Raw genomic sequence first — 19687 nt, 5'->3', positions numbered from 1 at the left:
CAGCTGGTTCCTGGCAAACATTTTGGGAAAGTTACACTGGCAGTTTCCCTTTTGTGACCAGGAACGATCCTTATCAACGCTAGCATCAGGTGTGTTAGAGGTTGTTAATATGTTCTAAACCAATCATAAGAGTTCTCATCTGTTCAGAGTAGGAGAGCTGGAATTTCCTGTCACCTGTCTAGAATGTCAAACCATTCATACATGATTTCTTGAATTGTAGCTGGAAGTTGATCTGATGATTAATACTGGTGGAAGTTAACAGAACAGTGTGATTTATGTGTGTGGGCAAGGCAACAATAGTTGACGGATATTCCAAGTTTTTCAGTTTTTGTCATCATTAATCTGTATACAAATATATGCTTAGAGAAAATGTTATTCATGTGTGGCCAAGATGAAATAAATAAATATATGAAATAACAATACAGACAAAACAATCAATAAGTAAGCAAGTCCCTGTGAAGAGGCCTATGTAAAAAGTGCAACTGCACATAATTTTATGTATATCACATAAAAAATAACGTGAATAAAATTGCTGAAATAGCTGCAAAGATATAGAAAAGATTGGTAGCAACACTGTAGAATGAAGACTGTTAAAGAACCAACGCAAATGCCATTTACCCATAACCATAAATCATATTGATGTTTACAATAAGTCTGAATTTTTAATGCTGGATAATGTATTGAATTTCGATTAAGAAAAGTGTCTACACACTTTTTAGCACTCCTGCCATTTCTACAGAAGTTCAGTAGGATAGGAGCTGTAGTTGATCATCATCTAGTATAAAACTTCACAGCAACACAAGAGTCAAAAATGCAAATTTACACAGATTACATGTCTTTATTCATAGAGCTTCAATGCATCTGTAGAGATTCATGCCTTCATAAAATACCAAACAAAAGAGGTGGATTTCAGTGACTCTATAAACATTTTGTGAAGGGTGTACAGACTGTACATGTGTAGTAGTATACGTCATGCTTGTTCTTTTGTGCTATAACTGCGTGTGTGTGTGTGTGTGTGTGTGTGTGTGTGTGTGTGTGTGTGTATGTATTCTCCCTCAGCCTGACTGGACGTTGGTCCTCGGAGAACAGGCCCTCGACCTCTCTGTTCCCTCCTTCTCCCACTCCTCCTCCTCTATCTTCGTCCTGGGCGAGAGGAACCTTTACTGTGTCCGTGACAACGGCATGATCCGCTTCATGAAGAAACTGGAGTTCAACCCGAGCTGCTTCCTGCCCTACTCCTCAGGTAAACCAGGTCTCTGAACCTTTAGCACAAGGGCTTAAGAGGTTAAGTATCCCAAAATAAACCTATAAACTATAAAGAGATATTTCACGTCTCCAGTCCTCATGTTCCTCCTGTCCTACAAGCTTTTTGTTCAGCTCTACTCCCGCACACCTGATCCAGTTAAGGACTTAATACTGATTGGCTGAGTAGTAGAAACAGATCTTCCTGGAGAAGGCTAGCATCCAAGTGTGTAGACCTTAATTGGATCAGGTGTGTAAGAATAAAGATTGAACAGAAACTGAGGACACAGAGAAACTGGAAGGGATGGGGAAACATTTGTTAAATAGTTTTAAAAAGGAAATAAAATGCTCATCCTGTTTCTCTGGACATATAGTATCATGCAGCAGAAACAGTGTTTTGAGAAGAAAGTACATAGTTCAAGTTTTAGCTTCACTAGTATCCGAGAGCAAAAGTTCAAAAGTTCACATGGCTTGTTAAATCCTTCTCAACTTGTTAGGGCTCACACCTTTCAGCTCTTAGCATTTTGCAGCTAATCAGGAATCACCAGAATTTTGAAATTGAGAATAAAAATAGACAAGAAACCCTTGTTGTTGAAGGATTTGGACACATAGCGTTGCCTCACAGAAAACTGAGCACAGCCAGTGTGGGGACGGTTTCAAATTTAGCCAATGCAGCGCTGGTAAAACTCAAATATGTTCAACCTGGAGTAAAGTACAGGGCAATACCACAAAACTCACCATGCATCAGTGCACCTGCCACAACCAAACATTTGAAAATAAGTGAATAAAACGCACAAAAACAAAACATTCTGTGCAGTGGCCCGATGCCACATGGCTGGCTGAGCAGGAAGCTGCTTTTGGCAGAACGTGATGGAATAACTGGAGTAACTCTGCTGCATGCATTAAAACAAAACTGACCAGACTATAAAATACATTGTAGTACATAAACATGTGCTGCAAGATGAATGGATAACATAATAAATGTAGATATACACATATGTAGTTTGATGTATAAGACAGATGATATAGTGCTAATGTCCTGTGAATACAGTATATGATGATTTTTTTTAGGTTTTCAAAGTTCAAATCATTTATGATTTAGGCTAAAAACCTTCCAAAACAATTGATCTAAAAATGCATTTTCATTTTTTAGTCTATAAAATGTCTGAAAATAATGAAAAATGCTCTTTTTAATTCCTTAGAGCCCAAAGTGAGAAGTCTCCAGATGTCTTGTTTTGTCAAATCAACAGTCCAAAATCCAAAGATATTACATTCCTTTATGTTTAAATCTTAATGTTTGAGAAGCTGCAACCAGAAAATATTTGGCATTTCCTTAAAAATTGACAATACAATTTCTGTTGATCAACTAATTGATTAATCGTCTAACTGTTGCAGCTCTAACTGTCATAAAGATAAAAACAAGGCTGTTTTTCTTATTTCATAAAAAGTAACATTTTGCAGATACACCATTATACACTATTACATTACAGTATCAATACATGGTTTATATCACTTACTGAAAAGCCCAAAATGTTGGAAAAAGTTTATGCCCAAACTGCAGCAAAGACAAAACAAAAAGCTTTCTCAGTAACTTCACCATTCTTTCATTTGTTTGAGATATTTCACTGAAATTGTTGGTTAGAAATCATTTAAAAAACACTTTTATGCACACAATAGTTTTGGAGGATACATCATAGCAATAATTTTGTCATAATGAATACACAGCACAAGCTTTTCTGTATATAATCCAACAGGTATGTGTGGTACAGCACAGTACAGCTATAAACCTGTAATGGGTTCCAGACTTGTACACCTCTGCCTGTCTTCACCTCTGATAGGAATAGAGGAGTGAGAGACAGAGAGAGATGATGTGTAACGCGATGATGGTGCAGCTGTCTAGCAACTTGGTTATCTCCTGTTGAAAAGGCAAGAAACACCGGCTACTGCTTCCCAGTAGGCATATCTCCCTGACGTAGGTTGTGTAGACTGAAGCATCATAAATAAACACACCAGCAGTAAACATGAAAGTCTGCAGGAGTTTAAAGTTTTATTCTCCTTTTTAAAACTGCATCCCTCTTTCTTTATGTCCACTTTGTTTACTTTAGCACACACAGACATTTACGGCAGAAAAGTAGTGCTTCGTATGCAGAGCATGGATGTATAATAAGAGCTGGATAGGGCGCTGCCGCCGCTTAGCCTTGCAGCCAATTTTTCCCAGTGGCCACTCGCGGTATTGCAGCGAAAAATTCCCCCGTGGCCCATAAAGGATTTTCCCCCATAGACCACCATTGTAAAACAACATCAACCTTCCTCAAGCGGGAAGCAAGCAGGAACTCGTGGGCGGATCCAGCGGGGGAAACACTATTGCGCATATTCAGTGGGCCGCACAACGTGGAAGCAAACCTTTTTTGCCATTTTTTTTGTCCGGCATCCAGCTCTTATAATGATGTGGAGGGACAAAATGAAATTATGATGAAAGCTTTATCTTTGTTTGTTTTATGATACTAATGTAACGATGTTAGAAATATTATATAAAAGGAGTAAATTTGTATTACCTCTCTTTCATGGTTAGTGACTGGAACCTGTTTCTTATCGCCACAAGCAACACTAATTATCCAGATATGGTTTGGACCTCCAAGACTGGTGCTTAAATACAGTAGAATAAAAGTTCTGTGTGTGTTACCTTTTGAGCACGGAGCCATAAACAACCGTTTTTATAGGCGTTCTTCACAGCAACTAAATGTTTTTCTGTCTGGTTCAGTTTAACCACCGTTGTACAGCAGAACCATTTTTTGTCGAGATTATTACACTTGAACTAAAATATACTAGAGAGCCGGCAGATGGAAAGAGAAAATTAAAAAGGATGTGAAGAAAAAGTTAAAAAATATAGAGCGGAGGAAGGATCCAGAAGGGAGGATTGATGGAGGAACTGTAAGAACGGCCAAGTGTTCTCTACTGATGTCTGCTTTCAATTTTAGAATTAAAATGTCTCAGCTTTCAAAGTGCCCTCCACTATCTGTTCCAGACATTATTTAGATTATTTAAATTACTCTTGGATATCTGCTGTAATTTCAATACATGATGTGCCAGCGCAACAAAAGCAGCTTTTATTGGGACATGATTCCTGTCAACAGTCAAAACCGCATAAAAATTCCCACATGGCTAGAAGAGTGCAACTCCCTGGACCCAGACTACAACTGCAATCTTCTGTGTGTCCGTGTTTGGTCTCTAGTTTATTGTTAACAGACTGACATATTGTGACACTGTGACTGTCAGAAGTGCCACCCACCGTAAAGTAAAGGGTTCCTTCAGTTCAATGCCAAATAACCATTTAGTGTATTTTTCTCCAGAAACCTTAAAGTTAAGAGAAGAGGAGGAGAGACAACAGTGATCTCCTGAGTGTTTCCTAACGCTTTTCCCCTTTCTGGCTTTCAGCCTCACAGCTGCCTCTGCTGGACCGCAGCCCTCACTCTCTCTCTCTCTCTCTCTCCTTTCTCTCTCCCTCTCTGTCTACCTCCCTTTGTCCGTCTATTTCTTTCTTTTCTCATATAACTTTATTGGCATGGCTGCTCAACAGAAACACGCTAACCAAAGTTCAGCTCCTTCATCCCGACCACAACAGGACACAAAGTTACTCCATTTGAAATAAGAGCATATGATTCCTGCTCCTGAGAACATGACAGACGGGTGACAAATTAAAGGAAAAACCCGAATAAATAAATTGAAAAACATAATGAACGGAGGTGCTTCCATACGGGGGCATTAAGGGTCACAGAGTATGAAAATGATGTTGATGGCCTATTCACAGTCACCAGATCTTAAACACATAAGGGAGATTTTGGACTTTGAATTTTCTAATGGAGCTCACAGTTTATAATTATCAATAATAGTGTAAAATTATAACCAAAATGGGATGAGACAGCATGTAGAAGAGAAACATTGTGAGAGATGCGACGCAGAAAAATGCAGCAAAGACGGTTTTCATCATGTTCAAGGTAGTTACAGCAAAAATAGCCGATAATATAAAGTTATATAATTATTATTCAGCCATTTTCCGCCAATACATATTGTGTTACCTCAAGTCCTGGTACCGGTCCATGGTTTTGGGATCGTGAGCCACTCTCACATAGACCTCACATAGTTTTCTCCTTCAAGGAACAATAAAAGATTTGTGGAAAGACATATCAGGAAGAGGAGAGATGGAAGGACAGTGATGATGAAAAGGCAGAAAGGAGGAAAGAAAGTGTGAAACTAGGCAGACGGTCAAAAAGGAATTTAAGAGAGGATGGAGAGATATAAAGGTAGAAAATATAAAAGAAGAGGAAGAGCAGAAAGGTGAGAGGATAGTAGAGAGGAAAGTTGAAAGGAAAAAGAGGAGAAGTAAAAGTCGGGAGAGATGAGGAAAAAGGCAAAGAGGTTAAAAGAAAGTAGATGAGGAGATGAGAGCAGAGGGACTGAAGAGTAACAGGAAATGATTGTAAGAAAAGAGGCCAGATACTTGTTTTTTGAAGGATGATTGGACCTTTATAATTAGCTTGTAATTATAATGCTGATGCTGTGATAGAAGGTGTGTATTTGCTTTCATGTAACACACACTCTGTCATTTTGACCCCCGCTGCGCCGTACCACCCTGCTGACCGCTGTTACTATATATTATACCTTGTGTATTCAACTGCGTGTGAGTGAGGCGTGTTTGTTTTGCGTGTGGCCACATCACCTCAGATCTCTCCTGGTGGTAACTGCACCATTGGTGGGATCAACTGGACATTTGTATGTGTGTGTGTGTGTGTGTGAAAACATAAGTAGTAAAGCATAACTAGTATTTATATTTAATTTTTCTTGCCATGAGTCACAGGGAGAAAGTGAGTATATGTAACTTTATACAGGTGTCTTAAAATGAAAGATCTAAATGACAGAATTCTATATACAAACCACATGTGAGATGTGAAGAGATGAATTTTTTTCTTAACAGGGAGAGAGAGAGAGAAAGTACATGTTGCATTCATCTTCGAGGGAAAAGCCACCCACTGCAGGAATGCTATTTCTGCTCTTCATGTTTTAGTTTGTCAATATTCACCAAAAACTGAAAATAGGAGACAAAATCCTCAAGTTCTGTGCTGCTATGAAAGATGAATCATCACTCCAGAATAAAAATGTATATTGTTGTTCTGCTAAGGGTTAGGGGAGCAGATTTTTGGGTGTCAGAACTCGACACAGAAATCCATTTTTGTGATCGACTATTTATTATTTTATGACTTTTAAATGAAACTGAACACACGTCAGTGGAATAATTCCTTTTGGTCTACTTAAGTACATGGTCATACCAATGGTTCATTCTTTCCAATACATACTGTGCACATCTGCAAAAGCTTGCACAAAACTCATGCAAGGGAATAATATAACAAATCAATAAATACAAGCAACACTGAACATAACGTGCAGTATACAAATATACATACATATGCATGCATACATGCTAAATGCAGGTGAAAAGAAAAGGGGGTGGAGGGGTTAATAAATCATTTTATTATCTGTGTCTGAGCATGATTTTGCATCCCAGTTGCATCACATATTCCATGATTATTTATTCAGGGTGTTATTTTAGGAAAGAGTATTAACTGAATTGTTCTGGTGCACACAAACACAGTCCACTTCTTGTATCCTGTATTCACCGAGGTCAAGATTTCTTTTGCAAGAGGGGCCCTGAAAACAAATTTTAAAACTGAGGGAAAGGGCCAGGCAGATAGAGGAGGTGAAGCTTTGGCAGGCTTTAATTCTTGATTTTTTTTTTTTTTTTTTTTTTTTTTTGGGAAAATACAACAATGCTTGGCTCACTTTGTCTCAGTTAGTCCTGTCATCCTTTCAGCTCTCTCAATCTCCAGTCAAATTCTCGGGAGGAGTCGGGGAATTTCAGGGAAATTTAGCAATGAGGCAATGGTAGAATAATGAAGCGTAATTATTATTTCACATATTCATTGTGACAGGTGTTTCACAGTCTTTACTGAGCTTGAATCCAGACTGACAAGTGACATTAAACAACTGGAAAGGAAGAAGGTCATGAAAACTTTTCTGCTTTATTTATAAAAGGTCATAGAAATGCCTTTGAACTCGTCTCCTTCCACAGTCGTCCTGTGATCTTAGTAACGTGAGCCTGACCCTTGACTTGTACCGTTGAAGTCATTGTAAGTCACTCTCCAACTTAACTAAATATATAAAATGTAATTAGGAAAATTAATTTAACAAGAGGACGGATTTCATGTTCATAAACATAACGGGCTGACGTGAGCGGGCTCTGTTCTTCTCTCTAACAAGATGTTGTTTTTTTTTTTTTTTGTTCTTTTATAGTGATCGATGGCACGACCAACCTGTTGCTAGGTAACCATACCAACATGCTGCTGGTTTACCAGGATGTGACTCTGAAGTGGGCGGCCCAGCTCCCCTTTGTGCCCGTGGCCGTCCGCGTCGCCAACTTTCCGTGAGTATAAACCTCTGCAAAACACCTGATGTCACCGTTTTCACCGTAGCAACAAAAAAAAAAAGGTTTAACAATGAAGGAGGAAACATTAAGAAAAGACTCATCGCTGCTACGTCAAGGTAGGACATGATAAACATGTGTATTAGACCGGCATGTACAGTATAAACAGGTAAATAAATGCACACTGCAGGTATGTCGTCGTGTTTATCAGCATGTGAAATCCAGTGTGTGACTTCTGACAGGAAATTACCCCGGCAATGTCTTCCAGCTGGTCCAATCAGAGCAGAGCAGGGAGGGGCCCGCTGTAGCCAATCATTGTCTTTTTTTTTTCTCCCCCCCACCAAAAAATGACTCCAATCAAACCGCAATTTGATACAATTACAACGCAAAAAACACAAACAAGGGTGAAAAATGATGTGGTTTTTCTGTGAGTGTGTGTGTGTGTTTGATCATGGAGATAGTGTGTGTGTGTGTGTGTGTGTGTGTGTGTGTGTCTGGGGTAGCCTGTTTGGTTTAGTTTGAGGCTGTGTTGTTTTAAAGCACTCGATAGTCATCGTTTTGTTCGGTGTGTGTGTGTGTGTGTGTGTGTGTGTGTGTGTTGACGGGACGCCGAGTGTGGGAGAGGAACACACACACAAATGCACACAAAACAAACACACACCATCACTCCAGCAGCAGCAGCAGCAGCACTTCAGGAGTCTTTGCTTTGTTGTTTTTGGAAGCAGTGTTGATTTTTTATTTCTTTTAGCTCTGCCAGCCCATAATAAAATGATCCGTCTCTCTTTAGATTCCTCAACTGTCATTTTTCTCGCATCTCACATTTCACACTGTCACTGTCTCACCTCAAAAAACTAACAATCATTTTCTTGATTAGTCGATGGCTTTGTCTTTAAAATATCAGAAAATAGTGAAAAATGATCACTTATATGAATTCTTAGAGCTCAAATATATTGTTTTGTCTGATAAACTGTCCAATATTCAAAGATACTCAGTTTACAATCATGTATATCACAGAAAAGCTTAAAATCCTCACATTGAAGAAGCTTCAACCAGCAAAATTTTAGCATTTTTGCTTTAAAAAAAAATTACAAAAGAGACTAAAACAATGTGATCATAGCTAACACATAGCCCACTCACATCCAGTCAGGTTACTGCAGCAGGTCTCAGGTCCAACAGTACCGTCATATATCTGGACTCAGATCCTTGATACTAATCGATTGATTGATTTTATTTGACAGTTTCATTTTAAAAAACACCAGCTCTGCCATGGCGTTACGTAACCGAGTGTAGAGTCCACGGACGCTGTTGTTCTTGAATGTTACAACAAAGCAAAACTAGACTAGAAAACACTCAGACAACAAACCTCCGCCAGTGACAGAAAGTCATGTGATACATTTAACACGTTTTTTCCATGCTGCTTATTTCCAACATAAAACTCATCATTTGCTCCTTGATGCAACCTTCCTCTAAATCTCACTGGAATCTGTAGCATCACCTCTTTGGTGAAGATGATGATAATTATTGTTTTATTCACATTCAGATTGTCTTATTTAAGCTCTTATCTGCCCTACTTGTGCTGCTCTGGTGGTACAGCTGTTATATACTGTAGTATTTAGTGTTAACGGTTGTGTTATTTCTGTATCTACCAGCAGCTGCTGTGTGTTTCCTCTCTTGTCTATTTGTCCGTTCATATTTATGATCAACAGTGTTTCTCTCACAAATGGTGGGAACTCATTTTCTGTGAGAGGGGAACTGTGTGTGTGTGTGTGTGAGAGAGAGCTTTTGTTTTTATGCATGTGTGTGTTTTTCTGTTGCAGTTGGCAATGTGTCTGTATGCATGTGAGTTTATCTGTGTGTGTGTGTGTGTGTGTGTGTGTGTGTGTGTGTGTGTGTGTGTGTGTGTGTGTGTGTGTGTGGGAGAGAGTGAGAGGGTTTCCGCAGCCGTTAAAGTGAAAGTTTTATGCCCCCTCAGACGCCCTCCTGTGCAGGTGTGGAGCCGGCTGCTGCTCTCGACCTGAACCTCCTGTGTGTGTGTGTGTGTGTGTGTGTGTGTGTGTGTGTGTTACCGCCTCACTGCACTGGAACTACAACACATCTGCAACCAGTTAACACACACACACACACACAGTCTCACACACACAAACACTCTGTTAAAATACATTATTGCATCACTCAGCATTTCCTCGTACTCTGCTTCTTTCCATCTCGTTCCATATCACAAACCATTACTAAACTCTAACATTCTCTATAAAGCAAAAGAACTACTGCTGCAAAACTTTTATCAACTTCAGACAAATTTTAAGTTCTTCCTGAAGAGCAAAGGACATACTAGATAACATTTCCTGACACAGATTTCCTGAGAGAAATGATTTCACAGTAAGAGTAATACAGTAACATATTTCTGGGTTTTTGGGGGGAAACAAGAGACTGATGTGCAAATTATTCTCCTAGTTCTTTTATTTTTTCAGTGCAAATTAAAGGTCTTTTATCCTCCTCTCCTCTCCTCTTTTCTCTCCTTTCTTCTCTTTTCTCTCCTCTCCTCTCTTGCTTCCTCTCCTCTCCTCTCCTCTCCTCTCCTCTCCTCTCCTCTCCTCTCTTCTCCTCTCCTCTCCTCTTTTCTCTCCTCTCCTCTCCTCTCCTCTCCTCTCCTCTCCTCTCCTCTCCTCTCCTCTCCTCTCCTCTCTTCTCGTCTCGTCTCGTCTCCTCTCCTCTCCTCTCTTCTCCTCTCCTCTCTTCTTCTCTCCTCTCCTCTCCTCTCCTCTCCTCTTTTCTCTCCTCTCCTCTCCTCTCCTCTCCTCTCCTCTCCTCTCCTCTCCTCTCCTTTCCTCTTTTCTCTCCTCTCCTCTCCTCTCCTCTCCTCTCCTCTCCTCCTTTCCTCCTCTCAGGGAGTTGAAGGGAGTAGTGGTCAGTCTGAGTTCAGACGGTCACCTCCTGTGCTCGTACATGGGTACGGATCCCTCCTTCTTCTCCACGCCGAAGGTGGATGCCAGAGAGGCAGACTATGAGCAGGTGGACGCTGAGATGAAGAAGCTGCAGAGATTCATCAGAGAAGCCACCAGGACTCAGGGTAGGAGACTAATAGAAACTACAACAACTGAACATATCACTAGAACTATAAAGCACTGGAGCTATGAGACCACAACCACTCTAACATCTCAACAAAGCCCGACTGTGATGGAAGCTGCCATTGCTTTTTCACCTGGTTGATAAAAGGTCATACAGAAAGTTTTTAACTAATTGTGTTTTGTCAATGAAAAACATTTATTCTTTGTCTTTAAAATGTCTAAAAGAAATTACAAGTCACCAGAATCCAAAAGGATTTCCTAAGATTGTTATTTACTGTTGTCATTTCAAATGAACTAAATAATCATTATAATGGCTGTAACCAGCAAACATATGGTAGTTTTTTACTGTTTAAACAATTAATTAGAAATAAAAATTGTTCTTGATTGTTTGTTTTTTTTTCTGTTGATTGTACAGCTGCAACTGATTTTATTATTGTCATACGATTATTTTCATTATTGATTCATTTCCCAGAGCCCAAGATAACATCATCAAACATCAACAGATGTTCATTTTATAATGATATGAAATAAAGAAAAGCAGAAAATCCTGAACATCTGAAAAGAAGATTTTTGGTGTTTGTTTTTTTTTTGCTTTACACGATTAATTATTAAAATCGGTGCTGAATATTTATCTTTTGATCAACTAATCAACTATTTGCTTCAGCTCTATTTGATTGACTGTTTTCTAAAGTGTGACATCATTTTTGAAAACAATCCATTTCATTAAAAAGATCAAAAATCTAAATCTAATCACCTGCATTTGTAAAAAATATTGATGAACATCAATGATATGGACGATGTTTTCATCATTTCAGACATCCTGCCTCAAACTGAGACTGAAGAGGACCTGACTGTCACGGCCATTGTGTCTCCTGGCATGGACAGCCCATCGGTACACACACATAAAACACACACACACATATTTCCATGTGCACAAACACACATAAATACTCATTTATTTTTTCTCTTTTACAGCAAGCTCCGATCCAAGATATCAACGGTCTGTCCATCCCTTCAGTAACCATACAGGTGAGCTCCTCTGTTCTTATCAAGTCATGTCGTCTTTCTTTCTTCGTCTTATTTCTTTACATATTTCCTCCTCCTTTGTATTTGTGTCTCTCACACATCTTTACCTATTTTTTCTCACTTTCATCATCTTCCTCCCTCCAGGTGAAGGTGAAGGCCAGCTGCGTCGTTCAGTCCTCTAAACTGACCATCGGCGTTCAGCCTCCTCTTGCTGTCACTCAGGACCAGTTTGTCCTCGAACCCATGGGTCAGTCAGCTTTTCTTTGTGTGTGTGTGTGTGTGTGTGTATTTCTTTTGACTTCTCCTCCTCTATTGTATCTATAAGGGAGTGAAATATGCTTCAATTCATTTACATTCCATCGTGCAGGTTTTAGGATATTGTGTCCATCCCTTCTACTGTAAATCTTTTATAGTCAAGCAGTAAATACTTAGTTTTCCCTCTTAACTTTTCACTTAATAACATACAGTACGTCTTTTAATTTGAGAAATATCCCAAGAGTTGTGAGCAAAGTGGAAAATATACAAAGTTTGCAACAGTCTGTAGTGTATGCCACATTCTGAACTTGCTCTAGTGAGTCTATAAAACCATTTAAAGGGAAAATTCAGGATACTGGACCAATTTAAAAAAACCTGTTCTTCATATTAGTCACTTAGACACAAAAATATGTGAAAATAGGGTTGAAAAATCCTAAAGTTTCCCTTTAACTATTTTAATTGATTTACATTCTCAAACAAACACAGAGTAGAATTACTTCATTTTTATCCAAATTACCAAAAAACTGTAGTGGTCTTTGCATGCAGATAGTTTTGCTAATATCTGAAGATGTTATTTCAAACTTTTAATATTAAGCTTCAAGGAAAATGAGGCTCCACATCACACAGCAAAAACCACGTATTTAATTAAAAGTGATGGTTTAAGCCTTCGTCTGTTAACTTCATTGATAAGGAGAGAGCAGAAGCGTCACAGCGTACGGTTGCTCTGCGATCTCTAATCACAGCAGCATGTCACGGCGTCGGGGAGGAAAAAGAAAAGCTTTTGAGTTTTGACATGTGGGGAAAAGACGAGGCAGAGAGTACAGACAGTCAGACGGGGACGTGTGAGGAAAAGCTCACTGCTGCTGCTGCTGCTGATCAAACACTTAAAAGCCCTTAAACTAACTCAAGTGTACTTTAAGTTAATGCAGCATTAAGGGCTTTTTTTTAAAAAAAGAAAAACCTTGAAATGTTTTTCGTGCAGCTGGATTTGTGAATATCTTCCATAATCTGATGTTATCAATCACTTTTGTTCTTTTTTTTTTCCTCCTCTCAGCCTTTCTTTGTCACTCACTCTTTCACTCACACACCATACAGTACACACAACACACACATTTATCCAATGTTTATCCTCCTCTCCTCCTTCATCACGTCCTCCTCTAAAGCACACACACACACACACACACAGTAGTGACTGAGTGAGTGTGTGAGAAGTGTGTGTCAGTATGTGTTTGTTCAGCCCTTATCAGCCTTTACACTGTGTGTTCAGTCGTCTAGCTGTAAGAGAGGAGAGAGTCGGTCACCTCGGCCAGACGTCGGTAACTTTGATCTGAATCACCCCCAGACGCTGCGTACACACAACCTCCGAACCCCCTAAACACTGATATCTGCCGTCGGCTCATTAAAAGAACATCAACCATCCCGTAACACACCATTTGCCATTCGCTGCGAGCTGCTTACACACGTCTGTTCTCCTCTGTTTGACTCTTTCCACCTTTTGTGTTGCGTTTAGACGTGGAAACGTAAATTTACAGGGTGTGTAATGTAAACCAGTCGGCTTTTATCGGAGGCTCCTTACAGCACCATGAGAATACACGTTTTTTAAAATCTGTGGCCCCGTCGGGAGTTGAACCTCCAGGCTAACCGTGGCGGTGTCGGTGCCTCGCTCTGCCTGTCGGTCTACATATGGAGCGGGTCTCCTTACGTTGGCTGTGCACCTACAGTTTGTTTTCTATGGTCTGGCTGCAGAAAGCAAAATCCTTTGACTCATTGATAGACTGATTGTTAGACCGCCTGTCATCCTGCCAGGTTAGAGATTTCTGTAAAGACAAGTACGTCCAGTTTCTAAACTTGCTGTTGACATATTATAAAGCAACTGTTGTTCCAGGTTTGTTGGACAAACTTTCCAAGCACGAGAAGTTTCTCGCTGTCGACATTTGCCTCCATGTTGTCCATAATCAATCGTCTGTTGTGGCTTTTTTTGTTTAGTTCTTTTTTTTTTAAATATATTTTCTGTCCACCAGAGTTAAACTACATTTGTTCTTACTTAACAAACCATTTTTGGCTATTTTTTTTTTTTTACCTCATTTAAAATGATCTCCGGTGTGGTTTACCAGGATGTGGAAGCCAACTGCTCTGCACACACGAATGAATAACGTGATTGATTGAAAGTGTCACACACCACACTACACACTATTATATGTCATAACAAACATCACAAGTACAGTGTGTCTCATTTCCACCTTAATGGTACGATGAGCATCTGTTGAAGGCTGCATTATCATATTTCTCACATTTTAAAATGCTGCTGCATCAGGACAAGACATGTTCCTAAACCTGACTAGTTTTCACTAGGGATGTACGATATTGGATTTTTTGCCGATATCCGATATGCCGATATTTCCAACTCATTGTGGGCAATCGCCGATGCTGATACCGATATATGCACATATTTTATTCCAGCTGGCTGAGGAGACTATTACACATGCAATCATAGATTGCACTAAGTATGATTGAGAAAGACAATATATGAAGGAAGAATTTAGGAAGACTGGAGTTCAGGAGCTCAGCGTTAAAACTTTAATGAACTTGCCAAGTAGGTGGAACAGTAGAGTTTTCATTGAGTTTATTAGACAGATGGGATTAATGTGTAGGATTAATCTTTGGTCCACACTCCGGAGCAGAGAGTGGCCACCGCCATAACCGCCGTTATAAACCAAAAAGAAGACTTTTTTTTTTTTTCCAAACAGAGTGGTACATCCTGTCAGTTAAGGTGTTACCTATCTGTGCAGCCGAACACAGCAGCTCTTCCACGGACTATTTTACCCTGACGGTCCCGGTGCTTCCTCCTCAGGCTCCTCTTCACTCAAGCTGCCTGTCAGACCTGCTGCTTCTTCCCGCTTTAACCTGAATAACAAACCGGGGCTCAGTGCTCCCGTTGGATCCACACAGAGAGCCAGGGCTAACGTTAGCTGAGAGGCTAGTGGAGGGGCATAGATGCTTGTTGCACCATCAGTCCGTGTTTCAGAAATATTCTCGTGTGTAAAATCGTGTGTAAAAACCCTCAGTAATCACTACTTCCGAGATGTCCAGAAGCAACAGCTCCAAACATTATTGGTCACCAACTGAGATGAGGAGGAGAGGAAGAATGACCAGTTTTGTCTCGTCATTACATTTTAAAAATGATTTTTCATTTTAAGCATCATGTTGTCACTTACATCTAGTAAGTTGAATGAATTTAAATTCCTTTTCTCATGTCCCAGAATTCACAACAGGAATGTTACTGCTGGACCTCGTTTCCATTTGTTGTTATTTGTGTTCCATTTGACTATTCTTCATTAATATTATTATTAATTATCGACAGAATGATCAGTACGAGGTCATAAGTTCAATTAAATGCTACAGGTCGTGCTTAGATTATGTAGATGGTAACTAGAGTCATTTTTTGAAGCACAGAGGCACAGAAACTGGATTACCTCTAGAAAAAATGTCTTTTTTTTTTCTCCCAAAACTGCTCCCGACATTCGCTGAAACCATCATCCATCACAGAGGAGTAGTTGCTAAGTTTTTTTTTTTTTTTTTTTTTTAAAGAAGGACCAGTATGGATTGTGAATTTATGATTTCAAGATGTGAGCAGCAGCATTCTCAGGCAGTTGGAACACCATCCATTTATTCTGAGCCCTGAATCAAACTGACCACTGCTCTCTGCCGTGATTCATGATGTGTCTATGCTGAGACGTAATGCGTTTTACCACAGTGCATTCTTATCTGTACATATACCGTACACGACCTCTATAACTCTTAATGCGAACATGATGCACTTTTTTTTTTTTTTTTTTTTTTTGCACAACACACAGTATATTTCCTGTAACTTTTTGTGTCGGTTTCCTCCATTTATTAAAATGACACTTTTTTTCATATGACTTACATTTCATATTCTGGCATATGTTTTATATTTATTATTTCTTTTTTTTTTTTACAATATGATGTAATGCATATTTTAGCAGTTTAAATCTATACCTTTCCCCCATACATTTTTCCAGACATGTCATAATGTCGGAATCATGTATTTTGTATATAATATATAGCATATATTTCATTTAGATTTAATTTTTCTTCTTTGCATTGTATTATTGTTAGATGCTGCATCATTATTTGCTGCACTAAACACCCGTTCAGTGTGTTTATATTAGGGATGTGCCCAAATACAAATACGTTATTCGACAAAGCACAAATAGTTTTTTTTAACGAATATTTGTTTCATACAAATATTTTAAAAATTATTTGTTTTCAGGAAGAGAAAAAAAAACATGTTAAATACCAGCGCATAGGTCGGTTACATCACTATCTCAGCGTCTCTCCTCTGCTCCGCTGTGACGTCTATCAGTAACGACGGGGAGTCACATCCACCTGCTACATGACGCACATTTCCTAATTAGGACATCACTCCTGGAGTTGAGGGGTGTTCCCCAGAGATAAAGCTGAACTACTGACACACGCTTCATGAACACTTATTGTAACACTTTAATTTTCTAAAATTAAAAGCGACACAATACAAATACAAATAATTTTGCTGCCTCAACAAATACAGACACAAATACAAATACTGGGCTCTCTGCACATCCCTAGTTTATATACGTCATGTAAATGAGAAACCAGTTTTCTGTGATTGGGGTTGGAGATCAGAGAGACCTGATTGGTGGCCTGGTGGCCTTGTGGTTAAGACAAGTAGCCACACCCCAAAGAAACCGGTTCCGTTTCTCCTGGAGAAAGCGGATTTCTTGGTCATGTATGTAACTGGGTTTCTAATTGGCTTTTTTTTTTTTACATATGAGCGTGTACTTTACAAAGACTTAGCAGAGCAGCTGGATAAGAAGAAAGATCAATACACACAACCAGACGGTCTCATATTCAGATCAGTTCCATCCAAAGACGAACTGAAATTTGTAAAATAGTGATACTAAATGAACATGGCTGCTCACTCAGCCAACACTCAACATTTAATACTTTTACACTTTTAAGGTTGACTATCAGCATGTTTTTTTTGCCAATTAACATAGATACAGTAATGTGTGTATGTTACAGGAGTGTCATGAATGTCTCGTTTGTCATTTTCAATTTTCCACCTCATGAATGAATATAAACTGTAAGCAGAGGCTTAGCATGAGCAGTGATAGCTTCCATGTCTGAGGAGACAACGAAAAGCGCGCCAACAAAAACTCAAACATAATTAAAAGTAAATTCATTGAAGAAGACGCCAAAAAAAAAAGGCTTCTGGATGAATCCGGTGGTTTGGTTCTGAGTTTTTTCTTCTTCTTGGCAGCGGCTCCCAACGTTTCACTGTTTCTATATAAGATCAGAGGCCGTGACTCACTGCACTGTTTACACAAGTTTAGGTAGCGGTCACACAGGTCAGATTCAGAAGCCTCTCACATACACACACAACTAAGTCATATAAATACTTACACATACACGCGGTGCGATTTGCCGAGAGGGATGGAGGGGATTTAACCCCCGCTGGTCTATATATCCCTGCCTCTGCTGAGTTATTTTTCATCCCCGATGGGGACAAAAATGTATCCCCCTCATAGTGATTTATGTTGCTTCACAAATAGACCATATAAAATATCTCAAATAAAAATAGGCTATTTAAAAAAAAAGGGGGCTGTAATGTGAGAGCAGTGTAAAGTCTATAGAGATGATGCAGCGTCGAGGCTACGTGATGATGCAATAAATGGACCAGAGGTTGAGATCAGAGATTTGCAGAGATGTGAGTAAAAGAGGGGCGACACGCTGCAGTTGACCCCTCCACAGGAAAGCATAAAAAGAAGATAGCCTATTTATTTTCATGACAGCATGTTGTGATTATTTTTTATTCGATACTGAAGTTTGCTGTGCATAGAGATGAATTTATCAGTGACTTGCAAGAATGACATTAAAGCTGTGACTCAAATCACTTCTGTTAGTACACTTCCATGTAGTACTCTGTGTACACTATGTACTTACTGGTGTAGTGTGCGAATTTCTACAGGGTAGTGTTGCCTCAAATCAAAGACAGCCAGTGTGCACTTACCGGAAATGATGATCACAAATTAGCATTAGCTAGCGTTAGCATTCGCGTTATCGTTCGCACCACCAAATCATTACAGACTGCTAAATTAACCCAAAAAAGTGGTGCTTAGTGCTAAAAAATACATGAATAACTTACATTTGTATGATGTGGCAATGGTCACTGTAATTACAACGTACTCGGCCACCATTTCCAGTTTGAAAAGTGGTCCCTCCCCTTCTGCTACGTAGCCAAGATGGCGACCATGGAGGGCGAGAAGTGTCCATAGTTCCACACTCAACTTTTTGACTGTTTTGAGTGCACCATCTGGGTGCATTTTCACATACTTCTCAGTGTGAACGCACTTATGCACTCAAAATGTTAAGTGTAAATACAGAAGTTTGCGATTTGAGACGCAGCATCAGTGTACTGGCACGTCTGGCCGAGCGGTGCTATCTGCAGCACCGAAAGGATCATTGAGGGATTTACTTTTAACCCTTTGTTGCATATGATCACATCTCCTATGTGTCCAGATGAGGAAAGGTCATGAACTTGACATCACATCCCTGACAGTGAAAATATCGCACTATTTGATGAATTTAAAAAAAAAAGAGAGAGATTAAAATATTCCTGCAAAATGTAATTGTTAAATTTCATAATTATTTTATAAATGTTGCTGTAACAGCAGCATGAAATAGACTAATATGCTTCATAGTTTATATAGGCTCACAGTGCATCTGATTTATTTTCATGAATAAAAATGCTTCAAAAACACCCCCCCCCCTCTGATTTTTTGCACAAATTGCACCCTGCACATACATATCCATGGGCACATAAGCATAAACCCATGCATGTGTCACCCTAATGTAGCTGTATAAATATAGAAACGCACCCATTGTGAAGTACTTCTGAGTGTGTGTGTGTGTGTGTGTGTGTGTGTGTGTGTGTGTGTGTGTGTGTGTGTGTGTGTGTGTGTGTGTGTGTTTATGTCACGCTCTTTTGTCTTCCCGCACACAGAAATTTGGCGCTGGCTTCCACTAGTCAATCAACAGCTCTACTGTGAAACATGAGAGCTACTACACACACACACACACACACACACACACACACACACACACACACTTACACACACACACACTTGCTTTCTGTCTTTCTTCTTCTTTCTTTTTCCTCCTCTCTCCTCTCACCCCCCAACTATGTGACCCCTCGCTGGCCCGCTTTGGCCCGGAATGGCTTGGCTCAGCTTTGCAAGCGGCCCGGACGACCGCGGCTGACCCTTAATGGTCAGATTTAACCCCTGAACCGAGTGATTTACATCCGTTACAGTCGTGGAAAAATTAAGGAAAAAAATAAGTTAATGGAGTCTGCATGAGTTTTAATGAATGCTGGGAATTGGCTCAAAGGAACTGGATCCCAGTCACACAGTCAGAGTTTACTGGGTGATTTTGTCCAGAAGATCACACACAGTTCATGGATTGAAGTGGCTGTATATGGAATAAAACCTGCTGTATGTATGGTACAGTATATATGTAGATGTAAATCATGCAAATAATGACAAAACAATACAAAATTTAATGA

The 19687-nt window shown here is 39.5% G+C and overlaps 1 protein-coding gene across 2 annotated transcripts in view; it reads left to right on the top strand.

The window, feature by feature from the left end:
- bbs9 (Bardet-Biedl syndrome 9) overlaps positions 1-19687 on the top strand; it is a 195321-nt gene that overhangs the window by 19226 nt on the left and 156408 nt on the right. For both annotated transcript variants that reach the window (XM_042425159.1, XM_042425160.1), the window contains exons 8-13: positions 1060-1243; positions 7588-7717; positions 10603-10784; positions 11598-11674; positions 11758-11811; positions 11953-12055. In XM_042425159.1, coding sequence (XP_042281093.1) covers positions 1060-1243; positions 7588-7717; positions 10603-10784; positions 11598-11674; positions 11758-11811; positions 11953-12055 — 730 coding nt within the window. The remainder of the gene's footprint in view (positions 1-1059; positions 1244-7587; positions 7718-10602; positions 10785-11597; positions 11675-11757; positions 11812-11952; positions 12056-19687) is intronic.

The sequence above is a fragment of the Thunnus maccoyii genome, chromosome 10 (genome assembly GCF_910596095.1).
Source record: "Thunnus maccoyii chromosome 10, fThuMac1.1, whole genome shotgun sequence".
NCBI lineage: Eukaryota > Metazoa > Chordata > Actinopteri > Scombriformes > Scombridae > Thunnus > Thunnus maccoyii.
Note: the sequence above shows the minus strand (reverse complement) of the source record. Positions and strands in the feature narration are given on the sequence as shown.